The sequence below is a fragment of the Scatophagus argus genome, chromosome 23 (assembly GCF_020382885.2).
Source record: "Scatophagus argus isolate fScaArg1 chromosome 23, fScaArg1.pri, whole genome shotgun sequence".
In the NCBI taxonomy this organism is placed as follows: domain Eukaryota; kingdom Metazoa; phylum Chordata; class Actinopteri; family Scatophagidae; genus Scatophagus; species Scatophagus argus.
The window spans coordinates 1,912,894-1,931,648 of NC_058515.1; the positions used below are offsets into that span (position 1 = coordinate 1,912,894).

An 18,755-nucleotide genomic window follows, 5' to 3' on the forward strand; every position below is an offset into this window, starting at 1 on the left:
GGGACACTGACCTGCTGGCTGTGGGAATGCGCCCGTATTATTTACCGAGGGAGTTCACGTCTACCTTTGTTATTGCTGTTTTACATCCACCCTTCGGCTGATGCAGCGGAGGCCTGTGAAGTCGTCAGCTCCACCGTGGCCAAGCTACAGCACTCGGATGCATTCATGGTGATTACAGGAGATTTTAATCAAGCTTCACTGGGCAAAACTCTAAATAACTTTCACCAGTATGTCGACTGACCCACCAGGGACAATAAAAAGCTCTCCTGTATGCTAATGCCATGGATGCATATGACGCCACAGCCCTCCCCCCATTACAACTCTGAGTCATGTCACCTGCAGAAGTTTTCTGATGACTCAGCTGTTGTCAGGTGTATAAGAGAGGGAGAGGAGAGCGAGTACAGGACACTGGTGGGCAACTTTGTAGAGTGGTCTGAACAGAATCACCGGAGACTGAATGTCAACAAGACCAAAGAAATGGTGAACGACGTAGAAAAAGAAGAAGAATCAGCTTTATTGACAGTATATATATTTTTACATACACACACTGAATTCGTCTTCTGCATTTGACCCATCCTTAGTTGAACACACACATGCAACACCCGGCAAATTACATGCAGTGAAACACACAGGAGCAGTGGGCAGCATCAAGCGCCCGGGGAGCAAATTGGAGGTTAAGTGCCCTTGAGCAAGGCACTTAACCCAGCTGTAGTATGATTATTATGTCAGCTGATATACTGTATGTTATATAGTCGATAAAGTCAAGTTCTTCACTTAATCCAGACCTCCAGGGTCAGTTCGGTTCCTTAGGACTCGAAATGGGAGTCCATGTCCAGGTATGATGACATCAGCTACGCATAGCGCCTGCTGTCGACTGACTTCCTGTACTGCAATGTTCATACTCAGATCCCGCCAGCTGTCCTCATCTGAGCAGCACTCAAATAAATCTCCTGCAACGAGCACTGTGCCCGCTGAGGCTCCCTTCACCTGGACGCTGACATCTTGTCCTGTGTGGCCTGGACTGGGAACTACAGAGACCTGTGGGTGACAGGATATGATAAATCTCTCTAGTAAGTCCTTTAAAGTAGCTGTAATCAAACTTCTCCTTAAAAAGCCTACTCTTGATCCAGACGTTTAGGGCAACTATAGTCCGATATCTAACCTTCTCTTTCTATCGAAGATCCTGTAGAAAGAGGTCGTTAATCAACCAGCCCAACTTTCTGTATAATAATGGTTTATTTGAGGATTTCCAGTCCGGTTTTAGAGCTTATCACTGCACAGAGATTGCACTGGTCAAGGTGATGCTTTACGTGCATCAGGCAAAGGTCTCGTCTCTGTGCTCGTATTGTTAGACTTTAGTGCTGCATTTCATACTACTGACCACTATATTTTATAAGACAGATTGGAACACTTAATTGGCACTAAAAGAACTGCATTAAGCTGCTTTCAGTCTTATTTATTGGATCAAACTCAGTTTGATCATGTTAATGATGAACCCTCCATACACACAAAAGTTAGTTACGGAGTCCCCCAAGGTTCTGTGCTTTGACCAATATTATTCACCTTATATGCTCCCCATTGGTGACACTATTAGGAAACAGACCTCCAGACCACCAGACCAGGAGGCAGAGCTGCCGTCTTACACGTCCCTCTGCAGGCTCCTTTCTACTGTCTTGAACTCTAAAGCACGCATTTCTTAGTCTTCACACAGCTACTTCTGTCATTTTTCATAAATGGGTGAAAACACCATAAAGAGAACTGAAAATGTGCTCTTGTACCATTCAGTGCCTTTCAATCTACTTTGGAGTGTGACAGTTAAACACTCCATCCACTTCATCACTGCTCATCCAATGTGCCAGAGCAGGGACAATATTCTAGGTTTCATGCGGCCTGATTTTAAATGATAATTATGGAAACAAACCGGCCAAAGAATTTCTTTCCTTGTGTTTTTGATTTAGTTGATCAACAATGATTAACTGCAGAGCAAAACCAATAAAGTGGTGTGTTGAAAAAGAAGGTTATGATTTTCCTGAACTGAGCGATGATTCTTTTGGTACAATATTCTCTTTTTAGACATGACATCAAGTGCTTTTGTTGCGTGTATGAAGAGCTTGAAGAAGACAGACACCATTTGAAATGTCTGCTGTTATGAAAGCAGGAACACAAATCCACCAGAATGTGACAATTCTAACATTACAGATACTTACATGCTCATCAATAGAGTAAGGATGTCCCTCTGCCAGCTTGTTTGGACGGTATGTGTCCCCCTCGCTGATGTCATATCCCACAATTATCACTGCCGTTGGGAAAAGACTCAGATTTCCTATGTGGTCGGAATGTCCATGAGTCCCCACGACAAAATCAATGTCTCCCGGTTCCAGACCTCTCTCTTTAAGGGTCATTAGGAGAAAGTCTCGGTCCCACGGTCCACCGGTGTCCACCAGAATAGTCCTGGGTCCCGTTATGAGGGTGATGGTCCCATCGGCTTTAAACGACCCGTCGGTCTGAGGGAGACAGTATCCGACTTTAAGGACGGACACGGAGTATGGCTGACCGTGGAAGTCCAGCTGAGACTCTGATAGTGGGGCAGTTCGAAACTGACCAAAAATCACTTTACCGCCTGTGTCCATCATGTAAATAAGCTCACGTGGGGATGTTCTTCTTCTTTTGCAGTTCTAACAGGCTAGTTCCCCTGGTGTTCACTGCTGCCTCCTGCAGGTCGTGTCAGGTCCTGCAGGTCGTGTCAGGTTGCGGGTCGGGGTAGTTCCAACAACACCCTCTCTTGAGACTTTGGAGAAGGGACACCCTGACGTCACATCTCTTCCCTTTGATTAGTCACGTGTGACTAATTGTAAAATAGAAATAGGTATTAATACTTTTTCAAATTAATTCATTAATCTATAAATATAGAATAAAATACAAATTAATTATGTTATAATAAGTTACATTTGCAAATGCATTTACAATTCCCTTAGTTATTCAATTTACTTAGTTATTTTACTTCTCCTTTTGGCCTTTCTGTGACACACTTGCAAAACAATGCAAATCAGCCATCACACATAACAAACTATACTATTTGGACAAGAAGTATTGGCCAACCTGACCATTACCCTGACAGGAACTTTAATGACATTGTATTCTGAATGCATAGGCAGATTTGCAGATATAACCGCTTCTACTCTTCTGGGAAGGCTTTCCACACAATTTTGGAGGGTTTCTGTGGAAATTTTTGCCCATTGATGTAGTAGAGCATTTGTGAGGTCAGGCACTGATGTTGGACGCAAAGGCCTGGCCAGATAGGTTAGTGGTTGGGCGACTATTGAGAACGGCTTCAACCTCACAGAGAACAATATGAAAATTCTCATCATCTATGGCTTGCTGTGTGAGGATGGAGCACAACACCTTCCTTATGAGGCGAATGATCCGCACCCATACTCCACCATGATGAGATCCGGCAGGGGAGTTAAATGTCCATTCTGTTCCTCTTCTTCTCTTCCTCTGTGATCCAGGTCTCTGAAAGCTTCGCTCAGCTCTCTCTCATCTCCAACAAAATTTGTACCACAGTCTGACCTGAGGCTGACTTGTCCACATCGACACATGAACCGTCAAATGGCATTTATGCATGAATCTGTAGGAAGTGAGTGAGCTACTTCAAGATGTACTGCTTGACTAGTCATGTATGTGAAGACCACTCCTTATCTTTTGACCAGGTTGCGACCTCTCTTGATTTCAGTAAGTCTGGCAAGATTCTTTCAGCTGGAAGGTCAGACATTTTTTGTTCTCCAACCCTCCCTTGAAGACGACGGCAGATAGCACAATCAGCAATGATTTTTCTGCACCCACTGACTTGTGAATGTGTTGTAAAATAAGTTTAGATATGGGTTGATCCTTTTTATTGATCCGTTTTATTGCCTCATGCATGGATCCCTTCCTCAAGCGGCCTCCTACTCTCAACAGCCCATCTTGGAGTACAGGATCCAACCTGTAGATGTCACTGTTGTTCTACACAGGTGATGCTCCTTTCTCCAGGAGAGAAATCTTTGCTGTTGACAGAAGCGATTAATGGCCAATTCTGCATTGTGTAAATCATCCCGGGTCAATGGTTGAACCTTTGCTTTGCGGTTCTGCTGACTTTTGTTCTTATTGCATGAATGCTTGTGTGTTGATTTACTTTGTTTTCTTAGCTCTTGAAGTAGATCTTTAAATTTCAAAAGCCAAGCAAGTGAAGTTTTCTGTTTTTTCCAATCTGAAAAAAAAGCTGAGAAGCCTGTTTGGATGCATGCATTGGATGCATCCTCAACAACACAAGCATTAACCACAAGGTCTTGTTTGACCTCAGGAAACTTGGGTCCTTTGAGCCAGCGCCCACATTTTAGAAAATCATGTTTCATAAAAAGGCAAGATAATTTCAGTATTACTAAAGAAAATATGCACACAAATATTTTGTGTTAATTAATATTTCAATCATATCATGACAGTGACTGTCACTCGTTAGTGTTTTGCCAATCACTGCAAACCCATTAGACATCCCCTAATATTGAAATATTGAATGTAAAATCCTAGTGTAATGAATGTGGGGAACTGAATCACTCGTGAGTGAATTGGGCAAATTGCAGCCAAGTTCAGTACAGTCAGTTTTAATAGGGAGTGGACAGGCCGTCTGTAGAAGGGCTGTGGTTCTTCCTTTATTACTTTCTTTGCTGCAGTCAGAGAAACACTCATGGCTGCAATTGCTCTCCACGTCAGAGAGGCTGTAAGGGAAAGGGAGACATAAGGGAAAGCAATAGTAGTAGAAAGGAAGAAGACATATATACATATATATAGCCTGTAAAAAGGATGATTTGGTCATACTGGTCTAAATAGTACATTATTCACCATGAAGAAGCATTCTACAGGTAACTGAACTCTGGTGTATAGGAAACAGTAGAACATGAATTCTTAAATGCCAAAGGTACCAACAACAGAGACAAATACTCAAAACAGCACTTGAGGGGAACCAGATGACTCTAAATATATGAGAATTGATGCAAAGGAATTTAGGTGATGTTGGATTTAGAGCAGTTTTCAGGTTTTTAGAGAGGACAGAAATTATAGGAAGAATTTCAGGCAGATATGTAGCACCAGTTCCGTTCTACACCCCAGTCCAGAAGGTGGCGGTAATGCCCTTAAAAATTGTTTGCCACCTGTAATACTGATTGGTCGGTTAAAGATTTACGACTAGGAGCGTTACGTTACGGTAGGCTAACTTCAATTGTCATCACGTGAACATAACCACAATAATACGGTTTTGGTTTTGTGTATTTTAGTCCTTATGCATTTTCTTAACGAGAGCAGTGGAAGTAAGCCTGGTTAAAACAAAATACAAACTTGTACTTGATTGATTCGTGAAACTAAGATGGCGAGTGCGTGTGACGCAAATAATAATACAAAAAGGTATTTCATCACAAAAAGCCACAAAATTTTAAGCTACAAGAATTGTATCTATTTTTATTTATTTTTTTATTTTTTTGCACCATAAAGTTTACATTTTGGGCTACAGCTCCATAAGCCCCCATTCATTCTCGCGAGCGACCGTCATATAACCGGAAGTGTAAGAGAGAAGAGAGTGGGGTTCTTCCTATGTTAGTTTCTTTGACAGCTAACATTAATCTGTACGATGGCGGACGACACGGTATTAGATAAAGGGTCATCTGTCATGGATCCCATTAAAGGGCTTTTATTGACATATTTTATGCCCGAATCATGTTACGACGAATTCTTTCTCAATTTCAACTTTTTGGACGGTAAGCCTCTCGTTTTAGTTGAATATCGGTAGCTCAGTATAGTTGGAAGATGAATGTTACTCTAACCACGTAACGTAACGTAATGTAACGTTCTGCTGACGCAAAACTAAAGCTAGCTGTGTTTAATGTAAACTCCCCTTTACGTCTAAAAAGAAGCGATAGTTTGGGCTGTAGGGTGTTATCATATGTTGATCTGTTTGCTTAGTGATAGGCTGGACGCCTTCAGACAAACACAATCACCTTATTTGAACTAATTAAGCAATCTTTCTCTTCCAACTTTTTGCTAATAATCTTTATTCTGAACCGTTTGATTATGTTCACTGTTTAGTAGAACAGGGAAAATAGTGGCTTTAATAGAAGCCACTTTCCCATTTCCATACGTAAAATACACCCAGCAATCTGAACTGAAATCTTCCATGGTGCGTAGTGCGTGGGGTGTTGATCTGTCACAAACCAGGGTGGAGTGAAATCTGTGATCAGGAGGGGTACCACATCCATCTGTCAAATGAAACAGCACCTTGGGGTGGACAATCTGACCAAAAACCTTATTTCACAGCCTTTTTCATCACAATCACGACCCACAGTCTAAACCAACTCTTTTTCTTAAGTTTGAAATGCCCTGTAGACTACAGGCAGACATGAAATAGCCTGTGAATTCCTTTTTGCACCATAACACATAATATTGCATTAAAGGGTTGTTTGTTTGTTTTAATACAGGATGCTTCTCCACCATTGTATTGTTTATAATACATCACCCAAGGAAGAGCCACATAATTTAATTTGTCCAGTCAGCATGTGCACATACACTGTATCATGCGGTTATGTGAAGTTGGAAACAGAAATAGGAGGACATTAAACATAACATTATTTACAATTTGCTTAAAAAAAATTGAATGAATTGAATTTTCTGATCCCGCTTTAGGTTCTTTGACAGATGACTGATGTGATTTGTGTAAACAGTGTATACAAATGATGTGAACTGAGACAGCAAGCTAATCAAAGTTTCTTTTTTTATTTTCTTTTATGTGTTGTTCCAGTACCATGTCTGAAGATTGTACTGAGCAAAGGCCTCGGGATTGGCATCATCCTGGGATCAGTGATGGGTAAACGACCTCACATCATCTGTCTTCATTTTAGTCACTTATTAGGTTTATAATGATGATGAGCCTTGCTGAATATCAGATCCGCTATTAAGCTTTTTTTGATTATCGGTATCAGGTTTTTCATTAAAACAAATTAATTTAGGGATGACTGTTTATAATAATAGTAATGTATAAATAGTATATATTTTCTACAGTAGCTAGCAAAATAACTAGTAACTAAAATTTTCAAACAAATGTAATGGAATAAAAAGTACAGTATTTACCAACGGCAGAACAGGGAATACTCAAGTCAAGTACATACTTAAGAATACTTAAACACTATACTTAAGTAAATTGTTCTTACTGTATTTACTGTAAGTGTATATCATTGCAAATATTGGTCATTGATTAGGATTGATCGGGATCAGCCCCGAATAAAGAAAACAGTTAGGAGTTTGAACGGTTGCTGGACTGGTGCTGACTTACATCCTTACCTCCTTGGCACCTTGGCACCTTGGCACAATATGCCCTTGAGCAACGGTTAGGGTTAGAAACGTGTTCATTCCTACTGACGCTGAGGCAGTAGTGTCGGCCATTCAGCCATTCTCTCCTCCTGTGCTGTAAAGGTCAAAGACTGCTTTGACTCCACTTACCTCTGTGAGATGGTGTTTTCACAGATGAAATTAAAGTACAGGAACAATATCTTTAGGCTATGTTACGATACATGATATGCACCTCAGTATCTTAAAATCTTATCTAGCAAACTTCATAAAGAGAAATAAAACGAAATAAAAACTTCGTAAATAATTTTCTTGCAATGTATGCTTTTAATGTATTTGATAAATACATAATACTCACAAACACACACACACACACAGTTTTTAACTGTATGAAACACTTGTTGTGGTTTGTATTTAGAGATAGGATGTCATAATATTACCTGATAATCCAAGCGATTATTATATTGTTATTTACTTTCACGAGGTGCAGCTGATGCACTGCTGCCCTGAACTTATTTATACACAGAAGCTGTAGGCCTCTGTCTCTGTTAGCCTGGACATTAAAAAGACTTTACCCTGCCAGCTCCCTACTATGAAATTTGTCCAATTTAGCCCTTGCGCGTTGTTCTTTATTACAGAAATTATGAGAATGCTTTTATATTGATGCGCTGCTTACTTTGACTCTTCTGCCTCTATGTTCATAGTAAAGCTACCTCAGATTTTGAAGCTGATGGGAGCAAAGAGTGCTGAGGGGCTGAGTTTGAACTCTGTGATGCTGGAGCTCCTGGCCATCACGGGAACAATGGCCTACAGTATTGCCAACAAGTTTCCTTTCAGGTTGGTCTGTATTCAAATTGGCTCTGAAGTCAAAACGTACCTTCAGCGTACCTTCATAACTGCACTGCATGTCGGTGAAGTTCTCTACTATCTCCTGTTTTGAGCAACAAGTTGAGTAATGTGTTTAATGTTATTTCAGTGCCTGGGGTGAGGCTCTGTTCCTCATGATACAGACTGTCACCATTGGCTTCCTCATTCAACATTATGGAGGAAGAACCAACAGAGGTAAGACTGCATGCACACTCAGAATTAATTATCTGTTCATTAAACTTTTATTTAACCTTCAGAGTGAGTCATCAAGGCAGTTTGGATTTTGGTCTTTGGTTGTTAAGGCTGCTCTTGTCACCTCCATTATGCAGGGTTATAACATGAGCCATTTTTCCTTACACTGAAAACAATATCAGGATCCAGAAACATTAAAAAAAAGGATCCAGATTTTCTTGTCTAGTATATCCCGGGATCCATGGCAAGGGGAGCATCTTTGGTAACACTTGAAAAGACAGGATCTGCGGTAAAGAGTGGGCTGCAAGAAACAGAAAACACTGTCGGTTAGAGTTTTAACTATTCGATACTTCTTATTTGTGAGCTGTGTCATAGGTAAGTAATGCAACAGTTACCTGCATTATGAAAAACCCCTGCGGTGCCCTTTCAAAACGTGCCTGTTCAGAACAGGCTGATTGCTTGACCTCTTGTATTAGTGCTTGCAGCTTTCTCAAGAACTGAGAAACTCTTGGTATAATGAAGTAGTAGTAGTAGTAGAAATAATAATAATGATATTGGATGTCTGTAAAAATATGGACTCTCAAATCCAAAACAATTTGCTGTGGCACGTAGGTTATTTTATCTCTGGAGTAATATGCAAGATACTCACTGGCAAATGTATATAATGTAATGCCAAAGTGAAACAAGTTTGCTTGAATCTTTTTGCAAATTTATTAAAATAAAAAAACAAGAATATAACATCTATATGTACATAAATGTTCACACCCTGTGATCAGTACTTTGTTGAAGCCCCTTTGGCAGCAGTTACAGCCTCAAGTCTTTCTGAGTGTGATCCTGTAAGCTTGGCACACTTATTTTTGGGCAGGTTCAAGGATTCAAGGAGCTTTATTGTCATTTCACACATGTAGAAACATGAGGTGGAACGAAATTAGTTTCCCCGGTCCCGGTATAAGCCCAATTACCTAACAAAATACCTAATGACAGACATGACGCTTGTCATTCATGCCAAAGAGTTTAATCTTTGTTTCATGAGACCAGCGAATTTTGTTTCTCGTGGTCTGAGAGTCCTTCAGGTGCCTTTTGGCAAACTCCAGGCAGGTTTTCATATGCACTTTACTGAGGAGTGGCAGAAATCTTTCTGTACCCTTCCCCAGATCTGTGCCTCGACACAATCCTGTCTCAGAGGTCTGCAGAAGATCCATTTGACTTCATGGCTTGGTTTGTGCTCTGACATGCACTGTCAACTGTGAGGGCTTATATAGACAGGTGTGTGCCTTTCCAAATCATGCACAGTCAACTGAATTTACCACAGGTGGACTCAACTCAAGCTGTAGAAACCTCTGAAGGATGATCAGTGGAAACAGGAGGCACCTGAGCTCAATTTTGAGCATCATAGCAAAAGGTGTGAATACTTGTGTACATGTTACATTTTTTGTTTTTCATTTTTAATAAATTTGCAAAAAATTCAAGCAAACTTGTTTCACTTTGTCATTATGAGGTATTTTGTGTAGAATTTTGAGGGAGAAATTTAATTTAATCCATTTTGGAATGAGACTGTAACATAACAAAATGTGGAAAAAGCGAAGTGGTGTGAATACTTTCCGGATGCACTGTACATGGTTGATAAAGTAAACATAAAATACGAAACAGTCGAATAACAACATCAGATGATATGTGCTGTGACCCATGTTATGTTACCCCAACAACTTTATCATTTTAGATGGCTAAAAATGTATTTTGCTGCAGCCCAGTAAGCTTGGCATGCTAACCACCATCTACTGTAACTTTATTTTCTCTGTCTACTTATCTCCTTTTAGTGCACGTCATGTTAAATTACTTTTCTGATTTCATGTGTCCAAACTGCACCAAAGCCCACACTGCACATCCTTGGTTCCCCAGCAACACACTTGCCAAGACTGACATAAATCGAACGAATGGTTCTCATTCTCATCTACAGGAAGTCAGTTGTTAGTCTGACTTTGGTCCACAAATCACCACCTGTGTTTCTTTCTCCTGTCCCAGGTCTCTTTTTTGTGGTTGTGTACTTTGGCCTGCTGATCCTCCTGCTTTCTCCAGTCACTCCCATGTCAGTGGTTACCTACATGCAGGCCTCTAACATGCCAGCTATTATCATCGGCAGGGTAAGCAAAGACAACACAAGTCTAGTGTGTATATAATAATGCTTGCATTTTCATATCTTCGGTGGTAAAGTCTGAACATATATTTTTTTTATGTTGTTCAACAATGAGCAGTTAAACGTTTTCTGGTCTGATTGTCAGGGCTGTGTGCCTTCTTTGAGTCAATTAAGAAACCCCATACACCATTACACACTGCTGTAATCAGCAGAACTCAATCTTCCCGGTGACGGTGATCTAATCATCATCTAATCATATTCGTAGAAATAATATCAAAAAGATGCTGTCTGTAACTTATGATCTTTGTGTGTTTTCATCACTCTTTATGATAATCCTGATTGGTGTGATTGTGCTGTAATCATGGAAACAGACAACAAAGATTGACTAACATGTAAAGAAATATATCCAAGGAAAGAAAGAAAACAACTTTTCTGACAACAAGAAAAGTAACTAATCCACATAAAACACACACAAACTACACAGGAGAGACTGACTGAGTGTGTGCTTGTCTCAGCTGGTCCAGGCAGCCTGTAACTTCAGCAATGGGCACACTGGGCAGCTGTCTGCAATCTCTGTATTCCTCCTGTTTGCTGGATCCCTTGCCCGCATCTTCACCTCACTACAGGTAAGTGTGTGTAATGTTCATTGTTAGTCTTCCTTTTTTCATTCATTTGGGGTTCAGGAGGTAGTGCATGTAGTCTGCCATTCAGCAGGTCAGTGGTTCAATCCCTGGCGCCTGTAGTCTTGTCATGTCAAAGTATCCTCGGGCAAGACATTAAACCTGCTTTCAGTGGCTCTTCATTGGTGTGTGCCTACGTGAAGGGTTATCGCTCCTGATGAGCAGGCATCCCGTAGGACCAGTGTTGTATTTATAAACACACACATAAGCATTCACAACGTTCACAAACGACAACTGCTATCACAACTAGAGATCAATGAGATACAACAACAATGCTATGGCAGAGGGGAGCCAGGACGAAGAGTCGGCTTTCAGAACTACAAAGAGGTGTGATGAAGAACGGACTACCAATGAAGTCTACACCTGAAGCACTGGAGACTGCCAAACAAAGACTTACAACTCTGTCTGCCTGCTTAAGAGATACACAAGAGGATAAGCAGCTCGGAGAATAAACAAGATGTTCTCCACCAAATCATCCAAAGTGTACTCCAATGGCATGGTAATAACATGACAATAGATCCACCCAGGGCTGAGACTGAACAGTTCTGGAGGAACATATGGGAGAGGGAGGCATCACATAACATCAATGTTCAGAGGCTTGTGGATCTAAGAGCAGACTACAGCAATCTCCCAGAACAAGACCCAGTAACCATCACAATGGCAGACATCCAACAAAGAGTGCCAGGTATGAGGTAAGAGCTGGACAGTGCCAGGCCCTGACATGATCCACACCTACTGGCTAAAGAAGCTAACTGCACTCATGAATGCCTAGCAGCATAAGTAAACCAGTTGCTGATGGATGGAACCGGCCCAGAGTGGCTAACCCAAAGAAAAACAGTCCTCATCAGGAAGGATCCTGAGAAGGGTGCAGTCCCGTCCAACTATTGGCCAGTAACCTGCCTCTGCACAACATGGAAGCTCCTGTCAGGCATCGGCATCATAGCAAGACTGAACTCCTGGTTATTATGGCTACACTCTATCCGGAACATTATCAACTTAACAATTGCCTCCACCTCTCTTGTCCCTACTAAGGTGGCAAAAAAAAGCGTGGGTGTCATGATTGGTGACCAGTTGTCCTTCTCTGACCACATTGGACCTGTACCACGGTCCTGTCACTATGCGCTCTACAATGTAAGAAAAATCCGACCTAACCTATCTCAATATGCCATTCAGCTTCTCCCGCCTTGACTACTGCAATGCCCTTCTGACAGGCCTCCCGGCATGTGCAGTCAGTCTTTTACAAATGATCCAGAATGCGGCAGCGCGTCTGGTTTTTAACAAACCCAAACGGGCTCCATTCATGAGTGAGGCTCAAATGGGAAATTGGTAGCAATACCAGGGGAGCCAAGCACCAGCTAGCTTCTGGTCAAGAGAGCAGCCACTCGGAACTGCAAGACCAGGCAGACCAACCAGTGCACTGTCTGGATTGACTACAAGAAAGCCTACGACTCAATGCCACACACATGGTTACTGAAATGCCAGGAAATGTACAGCATCATGAGGACGCCAAGAGCCTTCATGAAGAACACAATGGGACTGTAGAAGACGACTCTAGAGGTCAACTCCACTGACCACCAAGTGCGGCATATACCAAGGTGATGCACTATATCCCCATTGCTGTTCTGCATAGGCCTGAACCACCTCAGCCGGATCATCACAAAGAGTGGTTCTGAAACCGGTTCTGAAATGGGGCAACCATCAGCCACCCCCTCTACATGGATGACATCAAGCAGATTTCAGGTACAACATCAGTGGTCTCTGTCCAGAAGAGTGCAGTCCTAGGAATAGCTAAGATACTGCACAGAACCATAAAACTCCCATACCTCTGGTAGAGGAACCGAGCTTGAGGAAGACGCACATTACCCATATATAGTTCAAGGTTTCTAATATCCCTTTCTATCTAAACTGATCAACTTTATCAGCTTCTGTTCACATGTCACACAAGTATATTGTTTTCTTACAGGAAACTGGAGACTCGCTGATGGCCCTTACCTACGTCATATCCTCCATTTGTAACGGCATCATCACTCTGCAGGTTCTTTACTACTGGAACAACTCCCCAGAAGGCAAGAAGAAGAAAGAGTAGGCAAATCACAGAGCAACACTTTGTAGAGAAGTGTATCGACAAACTGACTTCGAAACTTGAAAGACCAAAATGAACATGCATGCACAGAGGTACTGAAAAGTGTGTGACATTTAATCTGGTGAACAAAACACGAAAGGATGTGAATGTAATGTGCCAAGCAAATCTTCCCTCTCGGATCACCAGCTCTGAGTGTTGGCTGGTTTTGTTGGTGGTGTTTAATTCTGAGCAGGGGTGCTAGGTCCAGACCAGGTCCTACTGTGCAGTGCAATGTTGTTTCATTCCTCTTAATGCAGTTAGGCTGTGTTTGTACTAGTATGTTGAAATGTTCAGGAATTATCGTGATTATTTTTTTAAATTGTTTTGAAACAGTTTGACCTTGGATGCATATAAAAAATGATCTGTCTTCTATGACTTATGTAAGTTTTGTTCTGTGGTCTCTGTTTGTTGACATTATTGGGTGACATCATTGCAGTTACAATAAAGAGTTAAATTTTTACAGTTTTGGGGTGGTGGGGTGGGTTGGTTGTCTTGTGTGTCTTACCTAATAGCAGAAAAGGGGAGTATTGTTTATATGTGCTATAGATACACATAAACAAAAGTATTGGGATGGGGCTGTTTATCAGGGGTTGGGTTAAGCCCTTTATTTCCAGTGAAGGGAAATCTTAATGCTTCAGCATGATTAGCAACATCAGATTAGCAACATCAGATCAGAATGGGCAAAAATTCCCACTGAAACACTCCGAAGTCTTGTGGAAACCCTTCCCAGAAGAGTGGAAGCAATTAATGTCCCTATTGATGTAATGGTTATGTGTCCCAATGCTTTTGTCCATATTGTGTATATATAAACGGCATGGGTGCTTTAATTAGAAGTGGAATCATAATCAAAAGAAAAAACTAATTGCAGCCTCTATATCTTCATAGATATAGCTAGCTTTTTCCTTTGATGAAGACAAAAGTCAAGGAACACAACCAGATGATAAATCTCAAGCCTCTAAATTGGGCTGTAACAGCTGATCCATCAGAGACAAGGAAACTAGCCCAAAAACAACTCTCCAGAGAGACATAATAACCAGATTCCTGAACCAACTTGACTGGCTCCTCTCGATGCAGAGGAGCAGCAGCTCAGCTCTGAGCCCCTCACCTTATCTGCCGCCCAGCAGAGGAAAGTCATTTTGGCCGCTGTTATTTGCAATTGTGTTCTTTCAGTCATCCCTCCATGAACTGCCACCTTATCGTGGCAGAGGGGTTTGAGCGCCCTCATGAGCCTAGGAGCTATGTTGTAGGGAGCTGTTTACCCCTGGTAGACTCAAGGCAAATTGGTCCTGGAGGAGGGGTTCACAAAGACCACTATGAAGATTAAAAACAAGGATATGTGTACCATGGAGGGTTACCGGGGCCTCGTCCTGGAGCCAGGCCTGGGGAAGGGGCCCGTCGGCGAGCGCCTAGTGGCCAGGCCCAGCCTGAAGCAGGACCTGCAGGAGGAGTCAAAGGGGTCTGGTGCAGTGAGGACTGAGCAGCAGACAAAGGCGGGGATCTTGGTGGTCTGATCCCCGGTTGTTGAAGCTAAAAACGTATTTCCCAGAAGTTTGAGAGTCTAAATTGAGTTTGTTCATCTTTTGAGTATTAAACTGTAAAAACTATTTTTGTGTGATGTTGTTTTGTGTTATAATCAGAATCAGAATTCCTTTATTTATCCCCGAAGGGAAATTCTTAATTAAATTCTTCTATAAATTCGAATTTATATAGTCAAGAGTCTGTGTGCACATACGGGATTAGTGAAAGAGAGGAATACAAACACTTGCTCTCCACCAACTACAAGACCCAGAGTTTAATGCGAAACACTTGTTGCCTGATCCGAGAGCTGATTGGTTTAGAAGGCGATGCAACAATATTTCCTTTAATACATACTTCTCTTTTTTGTTGAATTGGAGAGATATTTTGATTTTATGCAAATGATTTTGAACATTTATTCTGTTAACAGAATACATGTTGGGTGGCTCATGGTGACATTTTGTAGTCCAAAATAATAGAGAGAATAAATATATTCACATTATAATCTACATGCAATATATCATAGTTGTACACACAGGACTGTACTAATATTGGATTGTTTTAATATTGAGGCTTTGCAAACAAACTTGTGGTTAAATGGGGCATGAGGACATGCATTAACATCTGTGCAAATGTGAGGAAAGTAATACAAGACAACAGTTTAAATTATTGACTATGTGTAAGATATCCAGTTATTAAACAGTCTTCGTTTCAGTGTTTTGCGTAGGTGCCAAAAAATTGAGTAGTCGGTACACCTCTGGAAGAACAAACTGTTTTTTACTCTGAGTTCTTCTATACATAGAGGGACTACTACTAAGTTTGGTTTTAATTACTTTTAATTACTTTAATTTTGAGATATTCATTCATTCATTCATTTTTTATACCGCTTATCTGTCGGGGGGGGGGTGACGTCAGTCAATCGCAGGGCTGACACACAAAGACAGACAACCGCACACTCTCACACTCACACCTAGGGGGCAATGTAGAGTAGCCAATTAACCTAATGTGCATGTTTTTGGGATCGTGTGGGGGACTGTGGGAGGAAGCCGGAGAACCCGGAGAAAACCCACACAGGCACAGGGAGAACATGCAAACTGCTAACCACTGCAGCACCGTGCCACCCCATTGTGAGAAATGTTGTAATGTTTTGTAAAATGTCATACTTTTTTAAAGTAGTGACTCTGTTACTGTAATTTTCTTGAGTACTGACTTTATTACTGTGCTTGTCTATGGTAGTGACTCTATTGCTGTGATTTTCTACAGAAGATACTTTATTGCTGTCTTTCACAGTAAGACTGAGATTACTCCAATTTTCAATTTAATACACAGTTTAACACTGTGATGTAGTTTACAGTACTTTATTGTGCATTTACTGTGCATTTCACAGCCGAGGCACTCCTTAAGCAAGGCTGATGTTGACTGAACTCGGGTATGCCACATTGTCCCTGCCTACCCAGGAGCAGATTTTAATGCATGTTATTGTGGTTAGGAAGGGTCTCAGTGACAGGTTAACGGTTTAGATGAAGAAGTTGAAGTTGGTTGGGGGGTAAAATGAGGTTTTACAACTGTTAATTAATGTTAATTAATACTTAAGGTTCCCATCTTTGAAGGTAAATCAGTACCAGTTGAAGGCAAGAGGTGGTGAATTCTGTCGCTAATAATTAGAATTTTATCATATCAAAGAAGCTCATGAAGTTATTGTCATGTCATGGATGTCCTGCCTATGTTATGTGAAGACATTCCTTAGATACTTCTCTGTAATAAAGCAGTAAATCTACCATCCAAACTATAGATCGTCTCAACATGCAGTATTCAGATCCTTTACCTCAGCAAAAATACAAGTACAATCCATCTGCAAATGAAAGTTATGCGGTCTTATGTACAAGAGCGTGCGTGATTATATTTACACGCACAAAAGCTGAAAATGACGGGTACTTAAAAATAATCTGATTTATGAAAGTGTTTGTACAGGCAAGTGATTTTATGTGTCAGGTGGTGAAGATGCAGGTGAGGTGACTGACTCCCTGACTGCACAGAGAGGATACTGTGATTATGCACAGTATCTCTAGGAACTCTATTCTGCAGTTATTTAATGCCATTTGATGCTGTCCTTGCTTTCTGCGTTGGCTAAAAACTTGATAAGATTGCAGGGCGGCACGGTGGTGCAGTGGTTAGCACTGTCACCCCACAGCAAGAGGGTTCCAGGTTTGAATCCCAGTCTGCATGTTCTCCCTGTGCCTGCGTGGGTTTTCTCCGGGTTCTCCGGCTTCCTCCCACAATCCCAAAAACATGCACATTAGGTTAATTGGCTACTCTACATTGCCCCTAGGTGTGAGTGTGTGTTTGTGGTTGTTTGTCTTTGTGTGTCAGCCCTGCGATTGACTGACGACCAGTCCAGGTTGTACCCTGCCTCTCGCCTGTAGAAGCTCAGACGCGACTCTTACCTGCATCAGAGCAAACACCTTCCTATACACACACATTCACATGCACATACTCTACTGAATGTACACATAAGAACAGGACAGACAGAAGAAGTTTGCAGATGGGAATTGCAAAAAAAAAAAAAAGTTGAAGTGGTCGTTTCCTGGGGCAATTTTGCTCGACTCATTCTTGTGTTTTTTTTTTGTTTTTTTTTGTTCTTCCCCTTTAACTTGGAATGTTCATTGAAGAAAGAGACAACAGCAGCCAATGAATGAGAGCGAGGACCTGCTGGTGAGCGAGCATAAATTAACTTTGCAGGAAGAGGAGCTGGGATTGAAATCCCAAACCAGTGCAAATACGTGAACGTTATGTTGCGCGTCACCAAAAGTGTGTTCCCAAACCACCACCTGATTCCCACACATCTCTCACACACACACACACACACAGAGACTGACCACAGCTTTTTTTTTTTTTTTTTTTTTGGTAGAGCCTTTTAAGTCACTCTTGGCAGATCCATGGCAACCACTTGTTGAAGCCTCAGTGCTTGTTGCTAAGAGATGGGATGTACTGGACCAGAAAATCCTTCCATTGACACTCCCTCCACCCATTCCTTTCCTTACACATCTCTACCCAGCCATGGACCGCAGCCAGAACAAGCCACATACGTGCGCTAACTTCTCATAGTTACACAGCAAGAAATGTTCCTGTGGTACTTTGCCAAATTCAACCTGTGTTTAAATACACCGTTCACCAAGAGGTTAAAGAAGGTTGCACTTATGTCTTCTTGATACAGCTTTTCTTTTTTTTAAAAAATCCAATTGTTTGATTTGGTATGTATATTTATATGTAAGCACTGCACAAAGAACTTTTTGAAGAGCACTACATTATGTTCATATAGTTCATCGGTCTTTGTGAGAGTTTTAAAAGTTATTAAGGGGTTCTAGGGATTCTTGAGCTCAGAAATGTTCCTGAGAGGTTTCCTGGAGTCCTTCAGTAGATGAGGAAAAGGCAGTTTTTCCTCATCACGGTCGCCAAGTACTTGCTCATGGGGGAATGTTGGGTTCTCGGTATTACAAAATTTAATTAAAGAGTTTGGTCTGGACAAGTGTGGTCTGAAAGTGTCATGAGATAACTTTTGCTGTGAATTGGCGCTATATAAATAAACTGAATTGAAAAAAAATATATAGTGGCAAAAGTACTATGATTAAGTGTAATTAATATTATAAATATAGAGAGAATTAAACAGGCCACATTACATTAATGTACCACCACTTATGAGACTGAATCACATTCAGACACCCCTGAATCTGTTCCTCTTGTTGGTCCTGTTGGTCTTAACCCACATCCCACACTCGCCACTCCCTCCCCCACCACCACCACCACCCCACCCACCCCTATCTCCATCCCCTCCCCTCAGTGAGCTATTAGCCGGTGCAAGGTCCTGTCCCATTTCCATGAG

General features: G+C 41.4%; 2 protein-coding genes across 2 annotated transcripts; one reads left to right on the top strand and one right to left on the bottom strand.

Annotated features, from left to right (window-relative positions):
• Positions 1-495: 495 nt before the first annotated feature.
• mblac1 (metallo-beta-lactamase domain containing 1) lies at positions 496-2,673 on the bottom strand. Its single transcript, XM_046381655.1, has 2 exons — positions 2,208-2,673; positions 496-1,038 (listed from the first exon to the last, which is right to left on the bottom strand). Exons 1-2 carry the CDS (start codon positions 2,631-2,633, stop codon positions 775-777), a joined length of 690 nt encoding a protein of 229 aa, XP_046237611.1. The 5' UTR covers positions 2,634-2,673; the 3' UTR covers positions 496-774.
• Positions 2,674-5,578: 2,905 nt separating this feature from the next.
• Positions 5,579-13,822, top strand: mpdu1b (mannose-P-dolichol utilization defect 1b). The gene is made up of 7 exons (XM_046381180.1): positions 5,579-5,783; positions 6,821-6,886; positions 8,070-8,202; positions 8,342-8,427; positions 10,447-10,565; positions 11,074-11,184; positions 13,202-13,822. Exons 1-7 carry the CDS (start codon positions 5,657-5,659, stop codon positions 13,322-13,324), a joined length of 765 nt encoding a protein of 254 aa, XP_046237136.1. The 5' UTR covers positions 5,579-5,656; the 3' UTR covers positions 13,325-13,822.
• Positions 13,823-18,755: the final 4,933 nt, after the last annotated feature.